At 38.7% G+C, this 22,136-nt stretch overlaps 2 protein-coding genes across 2 annotated transcripts; one reads left to right on the top strand and one right to left on the bottom strand.

Annotated features, from left to right (window-relative positions):
* The first annotated feature begins 216 nt into the window (after positions 1-216).
* Positions 217-4,999, top strand: LOC141435582 (uncharacterized). The gene is made up of 3 exons (XM_074098311.1): positions 217-642; positions 3,279-3,460; positions 4,372-4,999. The coding sequence occupies exons 1-3, from the start codon at positions 474-476 to the stop codon at positions 4,720-4,722; spliced, it is 702 nt and encodes a 233-aa protein (XP_073954412.1). The 5' UTR covers positions 217-473; the 3' UTR covers positions 4,723-4,999.
* A 4,368-nt stretch (positions 5,000-9,367) lies between these two features.
* Positions 9,368-12,182, bottom strand: LOC141435524 (uncharacterized). The gene is made up of 3 exons (XM_074098223.1): positions 11,946-12,182; positions 10,410-10,655; positions 9,368-9,625 (listed from the first exon to the last, which is right to left on the bottom strand). Exons 1-3 carry the CDS (start codon positions 12,139-12,141, stop codon positions 9,432-9,434), a joined length of 636 nt encoding a protein of 211 aa, XP_073954324.1. The 5' UTR covers positions 12,142-12,182; the 3' UTR covers positions 9,368-9,431.
* Between the last annotated feature and the right edge of the window lie 9,954 nt (positions 12,183-22,136).

Below are 22,136 nucleotides of genomic sequence, written 5' to 3'. Positions count from 1 at the left end.
CACGTCGTCGTGTCTATGTAGATTCAAGAACGCGTTATTTGTACGGCGTGGCCGCCGTGTGGCGTAGCCTAACTAATGTATTTAGGACCCTTATTACGTAATAGTTGCATAAACGGCTATTTCTGAATGAGAGCTGTGGGAAAAAATTTTTTTCATGGAAATTTTTCGGCCGAATTTCGGACCAAAACAAAATCTGTTCCTGGCAACACTGCATAGTTAAGTCAGATGAAACTTGTTTTCGCTTCTTGTTCTAAACATTGTAAGGGTTTCGTAGAAAACAAGCTTATCGGTATGATTTATGTTCATATTCTTGCATACCGAGAAACGGTACCCTGTGCGCTGTAGTTAATACACTCACTCAACTTAAGTGTCGTTCGCGACTCAAGTGACCCGATTGTTGTGGTGAACTCGACACCGAGTTAGGTATTTCGTCAGACGCTTGTTTATACATATTTTACCCCCCTCGCCGAGCTATGCCCCGTAAGCCGTGTTACTGGACTCGCAAACTCGAGTTGGATCTCGTGGAGTTCGTACGTGAAAGAGAATTCATTTGGAAGGCATTTGGTAACACCAATCACCATATTCAGCAGAAGTATAAAGCTTACGCGGAGTTTGCTGCGATTCTAGGCCGTGGATTCACAGGTATTTAAAGAATTAGTTAATTTTACGATGTTTTCAATCATTGCGTCATTATTCTCAAGGATTTCTGGCGAACGCTTCGCTTCTTAAAGTAACCTAATTAAAATAAGTAGGTACTTATCTTAGTGTGATAATATGATGATTGTGGTGTCTTTGTCTACATGTTTGTGCGTGATTATCGTACCTAAAAAGTCTTTTGGAAGTTCTTGACCCACAGTGACCTATAATGATAATGCATTCCTTTTTTTAAAGTAGTTATGACATTGTAAAGCAATATAACTTAGTAGCCGCAGGCATATCAAGGCTATTTCAACCTTACAGATGCACAGACAATGGAAAAATCCACACTTTTATAAATGTGAAAGTGGATCCATTGGCATGTGACCTTTCACATTTATAATATTATAGATCTACTTTCTCTGTCTCTTTTGCTGCTGCTTTATGTTGAAACTAGCTTATTGCTCTTAATGAAATTCAACAACAGATTTGAGGAATAAAAGAGACTGCTAGTTAACTCATTTCCAGGCATAGTAAGTACAGCAACCACACAAATGTGCACAAATATTCAATCTTGTTAAATTTACAATATGCTACAAAATGAATTGAATTAATTACAAAATATTATTCCTCTTTCAATAATTAATCTCTCATTATACACCGTGTGTTTTTTTTTGATATCCATTAACTTCGGCAGACAACTCAGTTCATTGATATGAACTACCTGATAATTAGGTTTTATGGAAATTGAAAAAAAATTTTTTTTTATCGAAAATAGAAACCTTTTTTTTTTTGCATGTTATAGCTTCACTTCATTTTTAATTATTAAATTGTATAATAAAAAAACTTGACGAGTGACATTGACTTGATACATAAGAGAGGCATCGAAAAAAATCCACATATTCAACTTTCTTTTGCTAAATATGTGTGAATTAAACACCGATTAGCTATGGACTTTGGAAAAAAATTATAAATTAAGGACCTCGTTGTTTTGCTGCTAATAATTTATTATCTTACTTAACTCTTGATCTTTTAAGTAGTTAGAGTTAGCTGTCTAGTGTCTTGGAGAAATTAACTTCATTGGACCTGTAGATTGTCCCCTTAAAGTTAACGGATATCAAAAATAACAGGGTGTATAATCAATATAAAACTGTGATTCATTTTGTGGTAGCATATCTAAATTTGCTGGGCCTGGAAAAAGCTTAACAGGAAAACCTTATAATTCCTCTGGGATAGCAATTTCCCGGATGTTTCGCAGTCACAATTTCTTCTTGCGCCCAACAGCTCTTATTCCAGCCACTTTGCCCATCATTATTAATTGTAAAAATTCTTATCTGGTGTGCCGAGCACATTGTTGCCTATGTATTATTCCGAATCTCCAGCTATTTACATACCAAATTCGTCCAGCCGTTTCAGCGTGAAGGAGTAACTAACTCACAAACTTTCGCATTTTAAAAACAATGAATTATAGGGGTGGGCCCGGTAACAGGAGCAAAAAATTAAAACACAGGTTCTTCTACTCAAATGGAACTACTTTAGTTCTGCAACTTTAACATTATGTTTATATATACGTAATTTTAACATTATGTTTATTCCGAACAAATTAAATGGTATTCTCAATGTACGGCTTCCAATAGCTTAAATGTCATCGACTGTCATGTAACAAAATGACGTATTTCAGAATACATTGCTTGTCCAACTAAACTTTAAACTATAATAATGCATAACTTGTACTTAAAGTAATTTTCAAAAGTTGTAGAATTAAATTAGCTCAAGAGTCGAAGCTGTGGTTTAATTTTTTGCTTCTGTTACAGGGCCCACCTTGTATATAACAATTACTTAACTCACCCACAAGCTTATGATAGCTATGTCTATGCACCAAATGTGTGTTCAAGCAGCTCCTCTGCCTCCACACTGTAAAAACACACACAAATCACACAAATTCAACTATCACTTTCACCACACTACTGACGCGTTTCGAACGCAACCAGAGTTAGTCCTCAGAGCAACACAACCATTCACCACATGTTAGGTGTTCATTAGTGTAACATCTAGCAGCATGGTGAATGGTTCTGTTGCTCTGAGGATAAACTAGGTGAGTTCGAAACGCGTCAGTGTTGTGTGGTGAAGGTGATAGTTAAGTCTGTGTGATTAAATATTGTGTTTTTTTCTTATAGTGTGGAGGTGGAAGAGTTGCTAACTATCTATCACAAGGGGGCAAAATGGTGTATTTACGGCGAGGGCGTACATTGAATCCAGAATGTAGCGAAGGATTCTGCAATAGAATCCTCAACGTAGCAAGGGATTTTAAAGTAGAATCCTGAGCGTAATGAGGGATTCAAGTGTTAACGCCCAAGATGAAAATAATTTTGCTCCCGAGTGGCTCATACAACTTTTCACATGGACATTAAGAAACTTGAAAAAAATAGTAATTAGTAATAGTAAATATTATTAAAATAGAAAAATGGCGTGGCTTTACAATTATCAACTTCAAAAAATGGCAATTGCAATAAAACACTTAGAAAAGCCTTGAACAGAAAAGTAGCACTTTGCTCCCTCTCGTCAGGGAGGAAAAGTTACTTTTCAAAAGGAGAGGTGTAATAAAATTATTTATTAAAATCCTCTTTCCTATTCTTTTCCAGCCCGGTCAGTCCGTGATCGCTGGGTGAACATACGCAGTACCTTCAACCACAACGTGAGACGGGTGGATCGAAGTAGAGAGACGGCCAAATGTCCATCTGACATCTACGTACCTTGCTGGCCTTTGTGGAAACCGTTGCAGTTCCTCAGAGACGCTTCCAAAAAGGATGATAGTAATTTTGAGGTGCGTACCATTAATGTTTTTTTACCTGACTGCTCAAAGGAGGGTTATGTTTTTCAAGAGTATCTGTGTATGTGTATCTACTTCTTTGATCTTGTCTCTCTCTGTGCCATTATAGCTCTAAAACGAATGGACCGATTTGTGATGTGGTTTTTTAGGATTCCATACCCAAAGGGTGAAAATGGGACCCTATTACTAAGACTTTGCTGTCCGTCCGTCTGTCACCAGGCTGTATCTCATGAACAGTGATAGTTAGAAAGTTGAAATTTTCACAGCTTATGTATAACTATGGCCACTATAACAACAAATACTACAAACAGATAAAATGCATATTTAAGGGGGGCTCCCATACAACAAAAATTATATTTTTTCCGTATTTTGCTTGTTGTTAATTACAGCAACAGGTAGAAGCTTGAAATATTCACAGAATATTTAGTTGTATAATCACTTTAAAAATAAATAATGAAATCAAAATAAAATAAATATTAAAAGGGGGGGGACTCCCATACAAAAAACTTGATTTTTTTGCTGTTTTTTCGCTAATGTATAATATTGTAAATATAATGGTACGGAACCCTTCGTACGCGAGTCCGACTCTCACTTGACTGGTTTTTTTAGTGAAAGTACATTTCCTTGCAGTTGATCTTGACTATGTTCATTAAAATCGTTTGAGCCGTTTTCATCTTTTCTAACTTGGTTTTACAATATGAGAAACAGAAATATCATGCGCATTGCGCGGTGCCAATGTGGCTATTAATAGTCATATATTCGGTACAGGGCCGGATTTAGAGGTCTGGAGGCCTTGGGGCAACAAAGGAGTGGAGCCGTGGAGGCCTAGTGATTTAACCTATCACCTCTCAAGCAGAAGAAATGGCTATGTATGGTAAAATTAATTATTAACTTACCTTTTCCAGGGCTACTCTATAGACTACAAAGACAACAGCAGCGTCCAAGTCAAAGTAGAGTTCCAATCAGACTTGGAGGAAACGGACCTCCAAATCCGTCAACGGGGTCAACGAACTGACCGTCCACGCCGCAGAGCCATAGCATCCAAACCGAAGAAAACAAAGAACCGGTGTAAAAAAGTCCTCGACGAACTCCTGATTGCAATGAGACCGTTAGCAACCAATGGGTCTACGGAGACGAACAATTACTGGTTCTTCAGTCGACATGTTACGGAGAGGCTGAATTGTATGAGTGAGGAGAATGCTGCAGCTGCCAGGAATGAAATAATGAGGCTTTTAGACATGGTTGAATTGACCTGATGATGCAGTTGTCATTTACTAATGGATGTTGCTTGAACCTGGATGGCAAATGTTGGTCTGCTTCTTTTAAAGTGGCAGGGTAATCACAGCTTCATCAAGAAGACAGAAAATATTAATGGCCTTTCTAATATTTACTGAGATTACATTCCTGTGGTGCAAGATTTTTGGTTTGAAGACGTTCTGTCAGATAATGAAGAAACTAAAAGGTTTTGTGTAAGATTCGCTGTTATTTTTGATAAATATAGGTAGCTTTGTGCAGCATTGTTGGGTTTAATTACTATTTTTTTTTGCATTTATTCACATTTAATTGATTCATTTGCTACCTTGGACCAAGTTCACATCAACAAACTAGAACTCCTTTACCTTGCTTCTCTTGTTTGGTAGCGGAGTAGGGTAAAGGAATTGTTGTTCGCCCATTTGATATAAAATATATCCATCACCCTGTTTCTTTACAGATATGTCAGATTTTATCACTAGTCCTTTGTTGAATGTAATTTTATGTATGTCCATACCCTAAAACGCTAGAATAGGCAGTCTATAAATTTAAAGTGAAAGGGCATATACTATGCAGTAGGCAGGCTACATCTCAATAAAATCGGCCCAATCCACCCGCTGCTGAGTAAAGGCCTTTTTAATTTCACGCCAACTTCATAACACAAGCATTATTAAACCTAAAAGGAAATTGTTTTCATTTGATCTAAAATATTATGTAAACAGTGGATCGCACCTGTTTATTGTTGTTTTTGTTTCAATTTTGGTTTGTGTTTGAGGGTTTTTGTCTGATTGTTTTGTTGTTAATTGTTGTCTTCAGGACTTTGGCTAGGGGTGGCCTCTGTGCAGCCTTCTGTGTGTCTTTATTCTTATAAAGCTGTGCGGGCCAAAAATAAAAATATAGCTTTTGGTTTAGGTACAAATAGGTTTCACCAGGCTTATTAGGCTATATTATTAAAAAAACGTGTTGACATGCCACTACAGACTACAGGATTCTTTTGTCAATTTTTGCTTTAAATCTGTTCAGATTTGAATATCTTTTCTATAAGCCTATTATATAAAAAAACCGTCGTTAGGCTAGGGGTGGCCTCTGTACAGATAATAAAGCTGTGCAGGCCAGAAATAAAAATAAAGCTTTTGGATTTGATACAAAAAAGGTTTCTTAATCTATATCACTGTACTTCAGGTACCTACTGTTTCTTGAGTTATGGTAATTTTTGTCAGATTGTTTTTCAATAATGGTCCTTTGCGTCCGTACACTGCTTGGCTAGGGGTGGCCTCTGTACAGATAATAAAGCTGTGCAGGCCAGAAATAAAAATAAAGCTTTTGGATTTGATACAAAAAGGTTTCTTAATCTATATCACTGTACTTCAGGTACCTACTGTTTCTTGAGTTATGGTAATTTTTGTCAGACTGTTTTTCAATAATGGTCCGTTGCGTCCGTACATTGCTTGGCTAGGGGTGGCCTCTGTACAGATAATAAAGCTGTGCAGGCCAGAAATAAAAATAAAGCTTTTGGATTTGATACAAAAAAGGTTTCTTAATCTATATCACTGTACTTCAGGTACCTACTGTTTCTTGAGTTATGGTAATTTTAGTCACTGTTTTTCAATAATGGTCCTTTGCGTCCGTACACTGCTTGGCTAGGGGTGGCCTCTGTACAGATAATAAAGCTGTGCAGGCCAGAAATAAAAATAAAGCTTTTGGATTTGATACACAAAAGGTTTCTTAATCTATATCACTGTACTTCAGGTACCTACTGTTTCTTGAGTTATGGTAATTTTAGTCACTGTTTTTCAATAATGGTCCGTTGCGTCCGTACACTGCTTGGCTAGGGGTGGCCTCTGTACAGATAATAAAGCTGTGCAGGCCAGAAATAAAAATAAAGCTTTTGGATTTGATACAAAAAAGGTTTCTTAATCTATATCACTGTACTTCAGGTACCTACTGTTTCTTGAGTTATGGTAATTTTAGTCACTGTTTTTCAATAATGGTCCTTTCGTCCGTACATTGCTTGGCTAGGGGTGGCCTCTGTACAGATAATAAAGCTGTGCAGGCCAGAAATAAAAAAAAGCTTTTGATTTGATACAAAAAGGTTTCTTAATCTATATCACTGTACTTCAGGTACCTACTGTTTCTTGAGTTATGGTAATTTTAGTCACTGTTTTTCAATAATAGTCTGTTGCGTCCGTACACTGCTTGGCTAGGGGTGGCCTCTGTACAGATAATAAAGCTGTGCAGGCCAGAAATAAAAATAAAGCTTTTGGATTTGATACAAAAAAGGTTTCTTAATCTATATCACTGTACTTCAGGTACCTACTGTTTCTTGAGTTATGGTAATTTTAGTCACTGTTTTTCAATAATAGTCCGTTGCGTCCGTACATTGCTTGGCTAGGGGTGGCCTCTGTACAGATAATAAAGCTGTGCAGGCCAGAAATAAAAATAAAGCTTTTGGATTTGATACAAAAAAGGTTTCTTAATCTATATCACTGTACTTCAGGTACCTACTGTTTCTTGAGTTATGGTAATTTTAGTCACTGTTTTTCAATAATAGTCCGTTGCGTCCGTACATTGCTTGGCTAGGGGTGGCCTCTGTACAGATAATAAAGCTGTGCAGGCCAGAAATAAAAATAAAGCTTTTGGATTTGATACAAAAAAGGTTTCTTAATCTATATCACTGTACTTCAGGTACCTACTGTTTCTTGAGTTATGGTAATTTTAGTCAGACTGTTTTTCAATAATGGTCCTTTGCGTCCGTACACTGCTTGGCTAGGGGTGGCCTCTGTACAGATAATAAAGCTGTGCAGGCCAGAAATAAAAATAAAGCTTTTGGATTTGATACAAAAAAGGTTTCTTAATCTATATCACTGTACTTCAGGTACCTACTGTTTCTTGAGTTATGGTAATTTTAGTCAGACTGTTTTTCAATAATGGTCCGTTGCGTCCGTACATTGCTTGGCTAGGGGTGGCCTCTGTACAGATAATAAAGCTGTGCAGGCCAGAAATAAAAATATAGCTTTTGGTTTGGATACAAAAAAGTCAGTACCTAAGAAGATTTAAATAAAACAGTATGTTGTCATAAAGTCTCATCTGCCTTCATACCTATTCGAGATAAATCTGAACCTACTGATTTCTTAGCTGGTAATTTTTGACAAAATATTTTTCATTAATGGTCCATCGTCTACATAAATCTTTTCTGTTTGTTTTTCTAAAAAATCATGAAGTTTATTTTAAATAAAATGTTACGATTGCCATAAAGTCTCTTCTGCCTTCGTATTCCACATGAAGCTCAATTAATTTTTAAAAAAACTTCGGTGTCGCTACTACATTTGTGCCAGTTTCTGCTTACTCATTTGTAAGATTGCTATTCTGGCTGGTTAAATCAGCATTGATTTGATTTTATCAACTGATTTCTTATAGCTTGATCTTAGGACTGCCTTGTCTTTTATTTGCAGCAGGTAGAGATAAATGTAAAAACACAAATACAACACATTTGTCGCAATAGTTTAAATTAGGTGATTAATTAGGATCAAGCGTCGGATCACCCTTCGACCAGCCATCGGTGTAGCCAAGTGAAATTAAAGATGTCGTAATAATGACCAGTTTCTAATATTCTTGGCATCTATGTTTCGAGGCCAGAGAGAAATTATTAATGAGATTATCTAACAGTTGTGGTGCGGCTCGTGTCGAGATGACGAAGGAAGATCTTACCTAAGGACTTACAGATCCATTGAATAATGATTTTCCATCGTATTATGTCGGTTAAGTTAATGCTAACTTGTTTCTTATTAGTTTCTCCTCCATCTCAAATGTGAATCTTCCCTTGTACTTATCACCTTTGCATATCTCCTCGTATATTGGCTCATCACCAGTTATTTTCTTTCTTAGTGCCATTCTGGAATCCATTATCATTTTGTTAAGTTCTGGGCTTGATGTTATAACTGTTCTAAACAAGATGGGGTTCTGGGTTCCAGTCATCTTATTAAGAAGTAAGACTTTCTTTGCTCTGACTCTATCATTTCTAGTCAGTATCCTATAGAAAACCCAGTTCAATGTTTTGTTGAAGCACTTTTTAAACAGGTCAGACACATAATGATCATTATTAGCCATATTATAAGCACTATTGATACTGCCAGAGTGATTGGTCCCCAACTTGATCTGCATTTCTATTTCTGCATTAGCAAAACAACTAATTTCGCTGCCGAGCTCGTTGACTGGCCACGGGTGTGATGAATAATATAAATGAATGCATTTCGCCGCTTAGTAGCACTTGGATAGAGGAATTAGATACACCTAAGAGAAGAGTTTTATGATTGGCAGCGTGAGCGGGTATTTTTTTTGTTAATGAGAGAGAGGGACAATGACAAGACCGCGTGGCGTCAGAGGTTTCTAGCCTGCGTTAGGCGCAATCAAGTTGCGTTAGATGTGTAGTGCCATCTATCGCCCAAATATAGAAACTCCGGCCGAATCCTACGTCGCCCTATCGAAGTTTCTCAACTCCGAAGCATTATTTATTAATTATATTCATCTTCCAACGCTCTTCCTTTGGACTTCGGCCCCGAAGCATAACACCTGCCTGGAGGGCGATCTCTATTTGAAGCCTCGCCTCAGATGCACTTAAATCTAAAGTTATGATTCTACACAAAAAAGTGCTATGTTTAGTTTTTATTTAAACTGCCATATTATGAAATATATTATGAAAAAGCAAAGGCAATGGTTAATAATTGACAGTGATCTTGTGTTTGTTGCTGGCCATGAGATCGTTAGTGCAGTCGTTGAGGTGAGAAGCGAGTGCGCATTCGTCACTGATCTTAGCACTCATCTCGATACAGCGGTCCAGATTCTTGTCCAGTTTCTTCATCATTCTTGTGTCTTTGGAGTAGAACTTGTTGACCAAGGATATCAAATTCGCTGTAATCAAAATTGAGGCTTGACATCACTAGAAGTAGTATTATTTCTGTTCATATTTCAAATTTCAACTTGAGTACCTACGCAACAAAAATTGAAATAAACATAATTAACAAAAAGTTGTGGCAAAGTTAATGGCTAAGAGGGTTGTGCTTATTTTTCTAATTATTTGGAAATAGTTGTATTTATACTTGCGAAGATGATTTCAGGTGTGCAAAATTGAAATTAATGATTATGGAATGTTGCCAGTGATAGAAAAATATATAGACGGGTTAATTTCTTAGGTAATGAAAATGTCCACATTAGATTTCAGACATAAGTATGTCATATAAAAAAAAAACACAAAAAGATGGCCAAGAAAAATATACTTACAATAAAAACATGATCCAAATAAAACAAACATTAACTAATCTATAACAATTTAAATGTGTTAAATCAATTGAACAATGTTAATACAAACGACTAAGAAATACATGATAATGTATTTTCCTAGTCAAATCAAATCTCAATGAATATAAAATAAATAAAAAATTATAATATAGTTACACAATGTGAAAATGTCAAATACAAAGAAAAATAAATAGAAAATTTTCAAAGGTAGGTACAGACAATAAAAAATTTAACCATCAGTCAACTGTACAAAATTCATTTCACTGTACTCTTTTACTGAGTACAGTGATTTGTGATAAAAGAGAAAGAAAGAGGAGAAAGAGCATTCATAATGCTATGCCAAGGTCGCTAATCTTCTAAATATTTCAAAATTCATCTTAATCTGATTCTCACTTACCTTTGCTGATCTTCCCATTCTCAATAACTTTGTTTCTCTTCAGCACACAAGCAATCAGGCATTCCCCGTGGACAGGTGATTCAGTCTTCGGCGACAGCCGCTTCACCTGCCTCTTGTCCGCCGCTTGGACCTCTTTGAGACATTCCGACATGTTCTGCTTGAACTCTTGCACGTAGGTTTCGACGTCGGCCGGAAAAGCGCTGTACGACCAGTCAGGCTCTTCGTCTACTTTCTTGTGACGATGCACTGTAACGTTACGATTATGGTATTCTTACAAAACCTCTTCATAAAAGGGATAAAGTGTAACCGAGAACGTAAGTACCTTAAATTGGCTAAGTAATGTTTTTCAAGAGCTGCCAATTATACATTTTTTCGATAGTTTTGTGGTTGCTTACGCTTGACCGACTAAGTAAAAAATGTAACCGGCTAGCCGGTCGGAGAAATGAAAGGCGTGTGGTTCAGTCAGCACTGCTCTTGTAAATAAATTTAAAAAAACACTGGCCTGAGACTTGTAGGACTGGTAGGGAAACAAAGCAGGGTGTTAAGGTAGCCTCGGGGCGTCCGGTTGCGCCGGCGTTCTGCTCCGAGGCAGCGGAGCGGAGGGAAGTGGAGATGAAAGTAGATCAGCAGGAAAAAGGAAGGGCTGGAATAAAACACCCTGCTTTACTGCTCGCTTGCAGCACCCATCCAAGTCTCGTTTTAATGTCAGTATCGTGCATGCTAATGGAATAAGGAGTAATGCTGGTGTTCGCTGTTCCAATGACTTCAGTACGTATGTGTGTATTTTGGAGAGGGTGTGAATCATCGATGGTGTGCAAAACCTTTTTAATGGGTAGCCAAATATAATAATGGTCGCGTTCATGATAGGTTATGTTGACGTGGTTTATATACCAGCTAACGCCATAATTGTCAGAATAGCAACAACTAATTTGCGGATCGACATTGAAAATGCTGAATACGTGGCAAAGCGCAACAATCGAATGCATGATGAAAGGATGCAACAAAGACAAGGATTGCCATGTTACAAAATATGAAGGTGGCCGCCCGCGCATAGTAAATTTTACATTAAACTATAGAGAATAAAAATTTAAAAGTTGCCGTTCCTCGCCCTTTAGTCATTGTCATTGACTTAATTATATAACTAATTCGGTTATTTACGTTCACATCCAATTCCGGAATTACAACAACTTTTCAACCATCAAACTTGTCTTGGAATATTATAATTCTACTTAGAGACTTACTTACAAAATATTCTATTGCAAACACGTAAACTGTATTTAAATAAAAAAATCTATTCGAAAAAAGCAATTCGGACAAAACAAAATAACATGCTTTAAACGGAATTTGTTCTGAAGTTGGTAGAAAGTTAATTAAAATTAAGTTTAATAGTAACTATTAACATGGAGTGTGTTGAAGTATGGTAGGTACGAGTATGTTTATCTGAAATAAACATACTCGTACCTACTAACAACCAAATTAGAAACTTTAGTTTCGCTAACAACGCAATTACAGAATTATCTTGATAGTCATACTCACCGTTTTTGCTTTTGCTCCGTTTCTCAAGTTTTAAGTTTTGTGAAATAATGGTGTCCTTATCTATTTTCACGTCATGAATTGTGTCGACACCAACCATCCTGCTACTCTCTGGGAGCTCGATTCGGTTCACATCGCTAGTGGCGAAGTGAAACGTCAAAACAAAGATGAAACAGAGATTCGTCCCGATCCGAAGCATGGCGACGACTATGCTGAATTCAACTCTTGTTAGTTTGCAACAATTAAACTAATTGGGGTTTCGGTGAGAGCAATAAAATTAAAAAGTCGTTAATTTATACGCCGTTTCACTATGGAATTGCTCGAGTAGACTATTAAAATAAAAAAACCATAAGGATAAGGCCGTACATTGTTCCACTTACAATCTAATGATAGTTTAAGGAATATTTCGTGACCTTAACCTAATATAATAAAAAAGTGATAAAAGCAACCTAAACTAAAACATGCAATCAGCCATACTCATTGTGTACTTTTGTATTAAGTACTCACGAGCTTTGGCAGCCACTGCCACCCACTTTGATGTCAGTTTCGCAGTACCCTGGATTGTCATTCCCAACCTTCCTGAAGCATCCAGTCTTTCCTCAGCAGTCAACACTCTTGAGTTGTATGAGTTCAGCAGATATGTTGTTGACTTCACAAATTTTGTCCTCGAAAGCTGGGCTAGCCTAGCCACCCAGTCTTGCTCTTGGAGTTTATCACATTTGAGGTCTTTAAATAAGGCAACATTATTACATCAAGAGCCATTGCTCTCTGCACGTTAGTCATGTCACCAGGCAGTATGCTAGCACACACTTGGTGTCTGGATACTGCTGGCCACTCGCTATCTTTTTTCCGTAATTCAGCTAATGTTATAATTGTTGGGAGATCTTCTCGACTTACACTGTAAGCTGCAAGGTCTGGAAAGCAGGCCAGCACCCTTGAGAGTGTCACAGCTTCCGGATTACCAGAAACCTTATCAACAATCTTCAAATTCTTTCCCAGAGTAGTGAATTTACTCCTTGATATAGTTATAAATATTTATAGCGTCCCCATCGTATGATGGCACGAAACCTATCAGTTTATGGAAGTCTATTGCCGATGAAGGCTGGACTGGACTTGGACCTGGTGCGTTAGGCACGGAGTTCATGTTGCCTTGCGGATTATTGCCGGAAGGTTGGGTTATTTTATGCTATAAAGCCCTGTTACACTGTCCCATACACAAAAACAGGGGGCCTAAGGAGCGGAATGGTGGAAAAGAAAGAAAATGGTTATAGGTAGTCGCATACACAGTAGCGCTGCCTCTTGTAGCATGTAGGTAGTCAAGTTGGGTCGTGGCCTACTCGACCTGTCGAGATGAGCTGCGTAGTTCCAACGTTGAGGGTCCGTAATTGATGAGTAATTGAAACTTCGTCGACTTTGGGTTAAGACTTATATTCCAAATTAAAATTCAACTGTACGGAGAGAGGAGGTGCTCCAGAATGAGTGTTCGGAGACTCAGCTCCAGCTTTTATACTTAACAATACTCGTGTTTATTAGTCACCCCTCTACAATTCATAAGTTAGCGTTACTAGTCAAACACGTAGAACTATAAAGGTCATCGTAAAAATATTAATTTATTGTACTTGCGTGGTGAGTTGGTTCTTGACATAGGATTAGTTAAATGAGGCGTAACTAATTTACACACTGATTCAGGGTAAAACAATGTTGCAACGGATATGGAAATGAATTATACAATGTAAGGTTAGGATTCTTTGACTAGAATTTTTTTTTAACTTTCTTTTCACTAATTTATTTTGTTTAGTTAAGCTGGTTTCTTGAGATTTGAAAACCTATCGTAGCTCGACGGTTCAACCGAAGCAAACTCGAGAGTTCTTCTGAGTTTAAAAACTTCTAGTGACCACGCCGCTTTAACAATGTACCGTGCGCCAGTTAAAATAATATTGAAACTTTTTTTGCAAATAACATTCTTACTTCAGAACCTTACACTAAGAAGTTCGTTGTAGAAGTTCTGACTGGACCGGAGACTGGACGTTGCAGCTTATATAGTCCTGATCGTTATTTCTCGCACCACGAAGCTATTGCCAGGTTCCCTGTATTTCTGATAATGTTTCCATTTTATTGGAATGGGCTTTTGCCATTGACGGCTAGAGCTATCGATGTGGCCGCAGTCATGTTGTTGCTTTTCTTGTTTTTTGATGTTTTCTTGTATTGATGTGGTTGCTTCTCGTCAAGTGTTCTGATGTGGTTTTCCTTTTGTTTTGTTGGCTTCGTTGTCAAGATTCGTCTTTGGTTCTTAAGGCAGGATCGCCATGTAATATATGATGAAGGTTCTGAGGGAATCAGTGGGAGTACGAATAAATAGTCGTAGCTCAGTTGTAAAAAGAACGCATTTATTTAATTAAACCGATGTTTTATACATTATGATTTATGTTTTTTTACATTGATATAGCTCTGGATTGTCGCTGATACAAGCAAAATGCGTTGATGTAGCAGTAAACTATGACTGCTAAACACAGAAAGTGGCCAGTTGACACAGCAACATGTATTATAGTTATTTAAAAAAAGGTAATAGTTATCGTTCTTGTTACCAGCGCAGAATTTATCGCTCGTTACATAGAGTTTGAATTCAAAAGGCAAGTCCGAGGTGCACTTTCGCCATTTAGATATAGCAGTGCCGTCATCTGCAATATCGAGGTGGCGAAGCATTCCGCCGATGTCATTACCCAGCCAGCGTGAAACTAAGCTCTGGATTGTCGCTGATACAAGCAAAATGCGTTGATGTAGCAGTAAACTATGACTGCTCAACACTGAAAGTGGCCAGTTGACACACCAACATGTATTATAGTTATTTAAAAAAAAGGTAATAGTTATCGTTCTTGTTACCAGCGCAGAATTTATCGCTCGTCACATAGAGTTTGAATTCAAAAGGCAAGTCCGAGATGCACTTTCGCCATTTAGCTATGGCAGTTCCGTCATCTGCAATATCGAGGTGGCGAAGCATTCCGCCGATGTCATTACCCAGCCAGCGTGAAACTAAGCTCTGGATTGTCGCTGATACAAGCAAAATGCGTTGATGTAGTAGTAAACTATGACTGCTCAACACTGAAAGTGGCCAGTTGACACACCAACATGTATTATAGTTATTTTTAAAAAAGGTAATAGTTATCGTTCTTGTTACCCGCGCAGAATTTATCGCTCGTTACATAGAGTTTGAATTCAAAAGGCAAGTCCGAGATGTACTTTCGCCATTTAGATATGGCAGTTCCGTCATCTGCAATATCGAGGTGGCGAAGCATTCCGCCGATGTCATTACCCAGCCAGCGTGAAACTAAGCTCTGGATTGTCGCTGATACAAGCAAAATGCGTTGATGTAGCAGTAAACTATGACTGCTCAACACTGAAAGTGGCCAGTTGACACAACAACATATTATAGTTATTTAAAAAAAAGGTAATAGTTATCGTTCTTGTTACCTGCGCAGAATTTATCGCTCGTTACATAGAGTTTGAATTCAAAAGGCAAGTCCGAGATGCACTTTCGCCATTTAGATATGGCAGTTCCGTCATCTGCAATATCGAGGTGGCGAAGCATTCTGCCGATGTCATTACCCAGCCAGCGTTAAACTAAGCTCTGGATTGTCGCTGATACAAGCAAAATGCGTTGATGTAGCAGTAAACTATGACTGCTCAACACTGAAAGTGGCCAGTTGACACACCAACATATTATAGTTATTTAAAAAAAAGGTAATAGTTATCGTTCTTGTTACCTGCGCAGAATTTATCGCTCGTTACAAAGAGTTTGAATTCAAAAGGCAAGTCCGAGATGCACTTTCGCCGTTTAGATATGGAAGTTCCGTCATCTGCAATATCGAGGTGGCGAAGCATTCCGCCGATGTCATTACCCAGCCAGCGTGAAACTAAGCTCTGGATTGTCGCTGATACAAGCAAAATGCGTTGATGTAGCAGTAAACTATGACTGCTCAACACTGAAAGTGGCCAGTTGACACACCAACATGTATTATAGTTATTTAAAAAAAAGGTAATAGTTATCGTTCTTGTTACCAGCGCAGAATTTATCGCTCGTTACATAGAGTTTGAATTCAAAAGGCAAGTCCGAGATGCACTTTCGCCATTTAGCTATGGCAGTTCCGTCATCTGCAATATCGAGGTGGCGAAGCATTCCGCCGATGTCATTACCCAGCCAGCGTTAAACTAAGCTCTGGATTGTCGCTGATACAAGCAAAATGCGTTGATGTGCAGTAAACTATGACTGCTCAACACTGAAAGTGGCCAGTTGACACACCAACATATTATAGTTATTTAAAAAAAAGGTAATAGTTATCGTTCTTGTTACCTGCGCAGAATTTATCGCTCGTTACATAGAGTTTGAATTCAAAAGGCAAGTCCGAGATGCACTTTCGCCATTTAGATATGGCAGTTCCGTCATCTGCAATATCGAGGTGGCGAAGCATTCCACCGATGTCATTACCCAGCCAGCGTGAAACTAAGCTCTGGATTGTCGCTGATACAAGCAAAATGCGTTGATGTGGCAGTAAACTATGACTGCTCAACACTGAAAGTGGCCAGTTGACACACCAACATGTATTATAGTTATTTTAAAAAAAGGTAATAGTTATCGTTCTTGTTACCCGCGCAGAATTTATCGCTCGTTACATAGAGTTTGAATTCAAAAGGCAAGTCCGAGATGCACTTTCGCCATTTAGATATGGCAGTTCCGTCATCTGCAATATCGAGGTGGCGAAGCATTCCGCCGATGTCATTACCCAGCCAGCGTGAAACTAAGCTCTGGATTGTCGCTGATACAAGCAAAATGCGTTGATGTAGCAGTAAACTATGACTGCTCAACACTGAAAGTGGCCAGTTGACACACCAACATATTATAGTTATTTAAAAAAAGGTAATAGTTATCGTTCTTGTTACCTGCGCAGAATTTATCGCTCGTTACATAGAGTTTGAATTCAAAAGGCAAGTCCGAGATGCACTTTCGCCATTTAGATATGGCAGTTCCGTCATCTGCAATATCGAGGTGGCGAAGCATTCCGCCGATGTCATTACCCAGCCAGCGTGAAACTAAGCTCTGGATTGTCGCTGATACAAGCAAAATGCGTTGATGTGGCAGTAAACTATGACTGCTCAACACTGAAAGTGGCCAGTTGACACACCAACATATTATAGTTATTTAAAAAAAAGGTAATAGTTATCGTTTGTTACCTGCGCAGAATTTATCGCTCGTTACAAAGAGTTTGAATTCAAAAGGCAAGTCCGAGATGCACTTTCGCCGTTTAGATATGGAAGTTCCGTCATCTGCAATATCGAGGTGGCGAAGCATTCCGCCGATGTCATTACCCAGCCAGCGTGAAACTAAGCTCTGGATTGTCGCTGATACAAGCAAAATGCGTTGATGTAGCAGTAAACTATGACTGCTCAACACTGAAAGTGGCCAGTTGACACACCAACATGTATTTTAGTTATTAAAAAAAAGGTAATAGTTATCGTTCTTGTTACCAGCGCAGAATTTATCGCTCGTCACATCGAGTTTGAATTCAAAAGGCAAGTCCGAGATGCACTTTCGCCATTTAGCTATGGCAGTTCCGTCATCTGCAATATCGAGGTGGCGAAGCATTCCGCCGATGTCATTACCCAGCGAGCGTGAAACTAAGCTCTGGATTGTCGCTGATACAAGCAAAATGCGTTGATGTAGCAGTAAACTATGACTGCTCACCACTGAAAGTGGCCAGTTGACACACCAACATGTATTATAGTTATTTAAAAAAAAGGTAATAGTTATCGTTCTTGTTACCTGCGCAGAATTTATCGCTCGTTACAAAGAGTGAGCAGCGTTTCAATTCGGGATGTACGAAAACTGTTTGGCTAGTTTTTTGGCGTGGAGGAACTGAGACGAACTTTGCAATATTCTCCCGAATTCCATTAACAAACTCGTTGTAGGTTTCTGGTTCTCTCTCAGTAGTGAAAAAATCTCCTGGAAGTTTAATGGCCGAGCCGTACACCATTTCTGTTGCACTGAATCCGGTATCATCACGAATAGCACTTCTTATTTTAACATTAAGGTTCAAGTTAACTTCTTGTCCCTTGTGCGGACGGTGCTGCGTGCGTTTCAGACGCAAAAATAAAAAAAAAACTAATGATTCCGTGACGCAACCGATACCTTAATATCACTTTTTCAGTCGATAATTGGCGGTTCAACGGATGAATACTCGAAATAATAAATAGCACTTAATGTCCACGATACCCAGAGCTGAAATTAGTTTACCTGCTACTAATATTTAACGATAATTTTAAAGGATCATAATTAAGTACCTAACAAAATGTTTGCTATTTGTAGAACGAAGTAGTAATAAATTAATTATGAATTAAGGTAACTCAGCGTTGTGCTGTCCTTGATCTTGCTCAAGTCGATGTAGCACATTCCGCTGAGGCTGCATCGATACTGCGTCGGTTGCTCGTTCGTCATGCATGCCGTTTGTAGTGATTACTCCAATCGAAGTCGCTTGCAATATTATTTCAACGGAGACGATATCTTAAGCCAACTCACGATGCTGATGTGATGTTTAATCAGAGTCACGATGATGATGTCTTCAATGTCGGAATTACGTTGTCGGTCGACGCGCTTAGCCGGGGTCGCGTCCGGAACAGGGATCGGGGCCGGGTCACCACCTGAGGCTGGTGGTGATCCGAAAACTCACGTCGGGTGCTCAGTCAGAAACGGTGCTCTTTCGCGGGGTCACCACTTTAGGGGAAAATAAGTGGGGGAGTGAATAGATCTTGTGCGGGTTACTTGGACTCGTTTACTGATCTCTCGAACTACCACTGAACAGAACTCTCTCCATACATTATGAACGTACATGCTAGCTTATATACTAGAATATCTCTAAGGTACTGAGATGGCGGCGTGGCTTATCTGGATCGATCGCGCGTGAGATAGATATCACTGCATTCCAAATCAATCGACACGATCCAGATAAATCATGAGCGAGCCATGGCACATGGACAATGGACATGTAAATGGCTAATAATTCCCTGTCGAACGTGCTGTATTTCCTTTGCGCCTCTGAAAAATATGAAATACTCTTAAGTTAGTTATTAACTTGATGCTGTAGCACGTCTTTTGCTAAGGAGCCTGACGCGTCTGTCGTAACGCAAGCGGTACTCGCGCGGTAAGCGGTATTGTTATTTAAAAATTAAGTTAATAGTTGTCGTTCTTGTTTCCGGCGCAGAATTTATCACTCGTAACTTAGGGTTTGAATTATGTGAGTTTATGTGGGTATTTTCTTGTAGTGTTACTGATCATGTGGATTTGCAGTGTAATAATGCATGTTTTATGCCATTGAGGGTTAGTGCGAACGATGTTGAGTTCATGGCTGCTGGTTGCTTCGGTTTTGGTTTTGGTTTCGGTTAGTTCTCTGGTTGGTGTTCTGCCTTTTTTATTTTATTTCTTATGGCAGGGTTGCCATGTAATAATGTAGTAATCTGGACTGTGGATAGGTGATTTACGGGAACAAGGGTTTCCGAGTCAAACCACAAATTGTGTGTATTTCAGGTAAAAAGCACTTTATTCAGGCCGAATGCATGTTTGCCACTGACGTGGTATATAAAAAAAACCTTAGATTATATACAATACCATTGTCGCTGATACAAGCAATATGCGTTTATGTAGCAGCAGACTATTGTCTTACTGCTAAATACTGAAAGTGGCCAATTGCCATACTACACCAGTCACGAGCTCATGGGGACCCAGTCATTTGAAAGGATTCATGAGGCCTTGTCGGATTAACTTGAACTGTTCGAACTACCGAACGCTTTTACTCACAAGAAATGATGACTTATATACTAGAATATTTCTAAGATAATGAGATGGTGACGTGGCTTATCTGAATCGATCGCGCGTGAGATAGATACCGCACTCCTCAAATCGTATCGGTAATTTTGTAGTCTTAGGTAGCAGATGAGAGCGGGAGTCACTCAAATCAAACCAAAGGTTGCGTGTAGTAAAAGAACCATTTATTTGAGTAAAGCCTAGATAATAAATAATATATATTACGATTGTCGCTGACACAAGCAATACTATGCGTTTATATTGCAGTAAAACTATTGTGTTACTGCTAAACACTGAAAGTGGCCTATTGCCATACTACACCTCCGAAAGTCCGTTGACCCCCGGGGTGGCAGAAAAAACCGCATGTTAGCTTACGTGCTTACATTGTTATAAAAAAGTAGGTAATATAGTTATCGTTGTTACCGGCGCCGAATTTATCACTGGTTAGATACGGCTTGAATTCAAAAGGCAAGTCTACGATGTACTTTCGTCACGAGTATGGCAGTTCCGTGGTCAGCAGTAGCATTACCGAGGAGGCGACAGTAGAGAGAGTAGTAGCAGTACAGAGAGGCATTCAGCCGATGTGAATATATCTTTCATAATTTAACATTTCTTGTAATAAAAACAAAAGAGTATAGTTTCAAGCTATCTTTCTCATTTTCTAGAATTAAGCAGAAGGTTGATATCGACACCAACGTCGTGAACGTGGACGGGTGTTAGCGCAATGCCAAGAAACTGAGTCGCATTATTCACTTCGTCCTTACATTGTTATAAAAAAGTAGGTAATATAGTTATCGTTGTTACCGGCGCCGAATTTATCACTGGTTAGGTACGGCTTGAATTCAAAAGGCAAGTCTACGATGTACTTTCGTCACGAGTATGGCAGTTCCGTGGTCAGCAGTAGCATTACCGAGGAGGCGACAGTAGAGAGAGTAGTAGCAGTACAGAGAGGCATTCAGCCGATGTGAATATATCTTTCATAATTTAACATTTCTTGTAATAAAAACAAAAGAGTATAGTTTCAAGCTATCTTTCTCATTTTCTAGAATTAAGCAGAAGGTTGATATCGACACCAACGTCGTGAACGTGGACGGGTGTTAGCGCAATGCCAAGAAACTGAGTCGCATTATTCACTTCGTCCTTACATTCTATAAAAAAGTAGGTAATATAGTTATCGTTGTTACCGGCGCCGAATTTATCACTGGTTAGGTACGGCTTGAATTCAAAAGGCAAGTCTACGATGTACTTTCGTCACGAGTATGGCAGTTCCGTGGTCAGCCGTAGCATTACCGCGGAGGCGACAGTAGAGAGAGTAGTAGCAGTACAGAGAGGCATTCAGCCGATGTGAATATATCTTTCATAATTTAACATTTCTTGTAATAAAAACAAAAGAATATAGTTTCAAGCTATCTTTCTCATTTTCTAGAATTAAGCAGAAGGTTGATTTCGACACCAACGTCGTGAACGTGGACGGGTGTTAGCGCAATGCCAAGAAACTGAGTCGCATTATTCACTTCGTCCTTACATTGTTATAAAAAAGTAGGTAATATAGTTATCGTTGTTACCGGCGCCGAATTTATCACTGGTTAGGTACGGCTTGAATTCAAAAGGCAAGTCTACGATGTACTTTCGTCACGAGTATGGCAGTTCCGTGGTCAGCAGTAGCATTACCGAGGAGGCGACAGTAGAGAGAGTAGTAGCAGTACAGAGAGGCATTCAGCCGATGTGAATATATCTTTCATAATTTAACATTTCTTGTAATAAAAACAAAAGAATATAGTTTCAAGCTATCTTTCTCATTTTCTAGAATTAAGCAGAAGGTTGATTTCGACACCAACGTCGTGAACGTGGACGGGTGTTAGCGCAATGCCAAGAAACTGAGTCGCATTATTCACTTCGTCCTTACATTGTTATAAAAAAGTAGGTAATATAGTTATCGTTGTTACCGGCGCGAATTTATCACTGGTTAGGTACGGCTTGAATTCAAAAGGCAAGTCTACGATGTACTTTCGTCACGAGTATGGCAGTTCCGTGGTCAGCAGTAGCATTACCGAGGAGGCGACAGTAGAGAGAGTAGTAGCAGTACAGAGAGGCATTCGGCCGATGTGAATATATCTTTCATAATTTAACATTTCTTGTAATAAAAACAAAAGAGTATAGTTTCAAGCTATCTTTCTCATTTTCTAGAATTAAGCAGAAGGTTGATTTCGACACCAACGTCGTGAACGTGGACGGGTGTTAGCGCAATGCCAAGAAACTGAGTCGCATTATTCACTTCGTCCTTACATTGTTATAAAAAAGTAGGTATTATAGTTATCGTTGTTACCGGCGCAGAATTTATCACT

The sequence above is a fragment of the Choristoneura fumiferana genome, chromosome 15 (genome assembly GCF_025370935.1).
Source record: "Choristoneura fumiferana chromosome 15, NRCan_CFum_1, whole genome shotgun sequence".
NCBI classification, from domain to species: domain Eukaryota; kingdom Metazoa; phylum Arthropoda; class Insecta; order Lepidoptera; family Tortricidae; genus Choristoneura; species Choristoneura fumiferana.
Note: the sequence above shows the minus strand (reverse complement) of the source record. Positions and strands in the feature narration are given on the sequence as shown.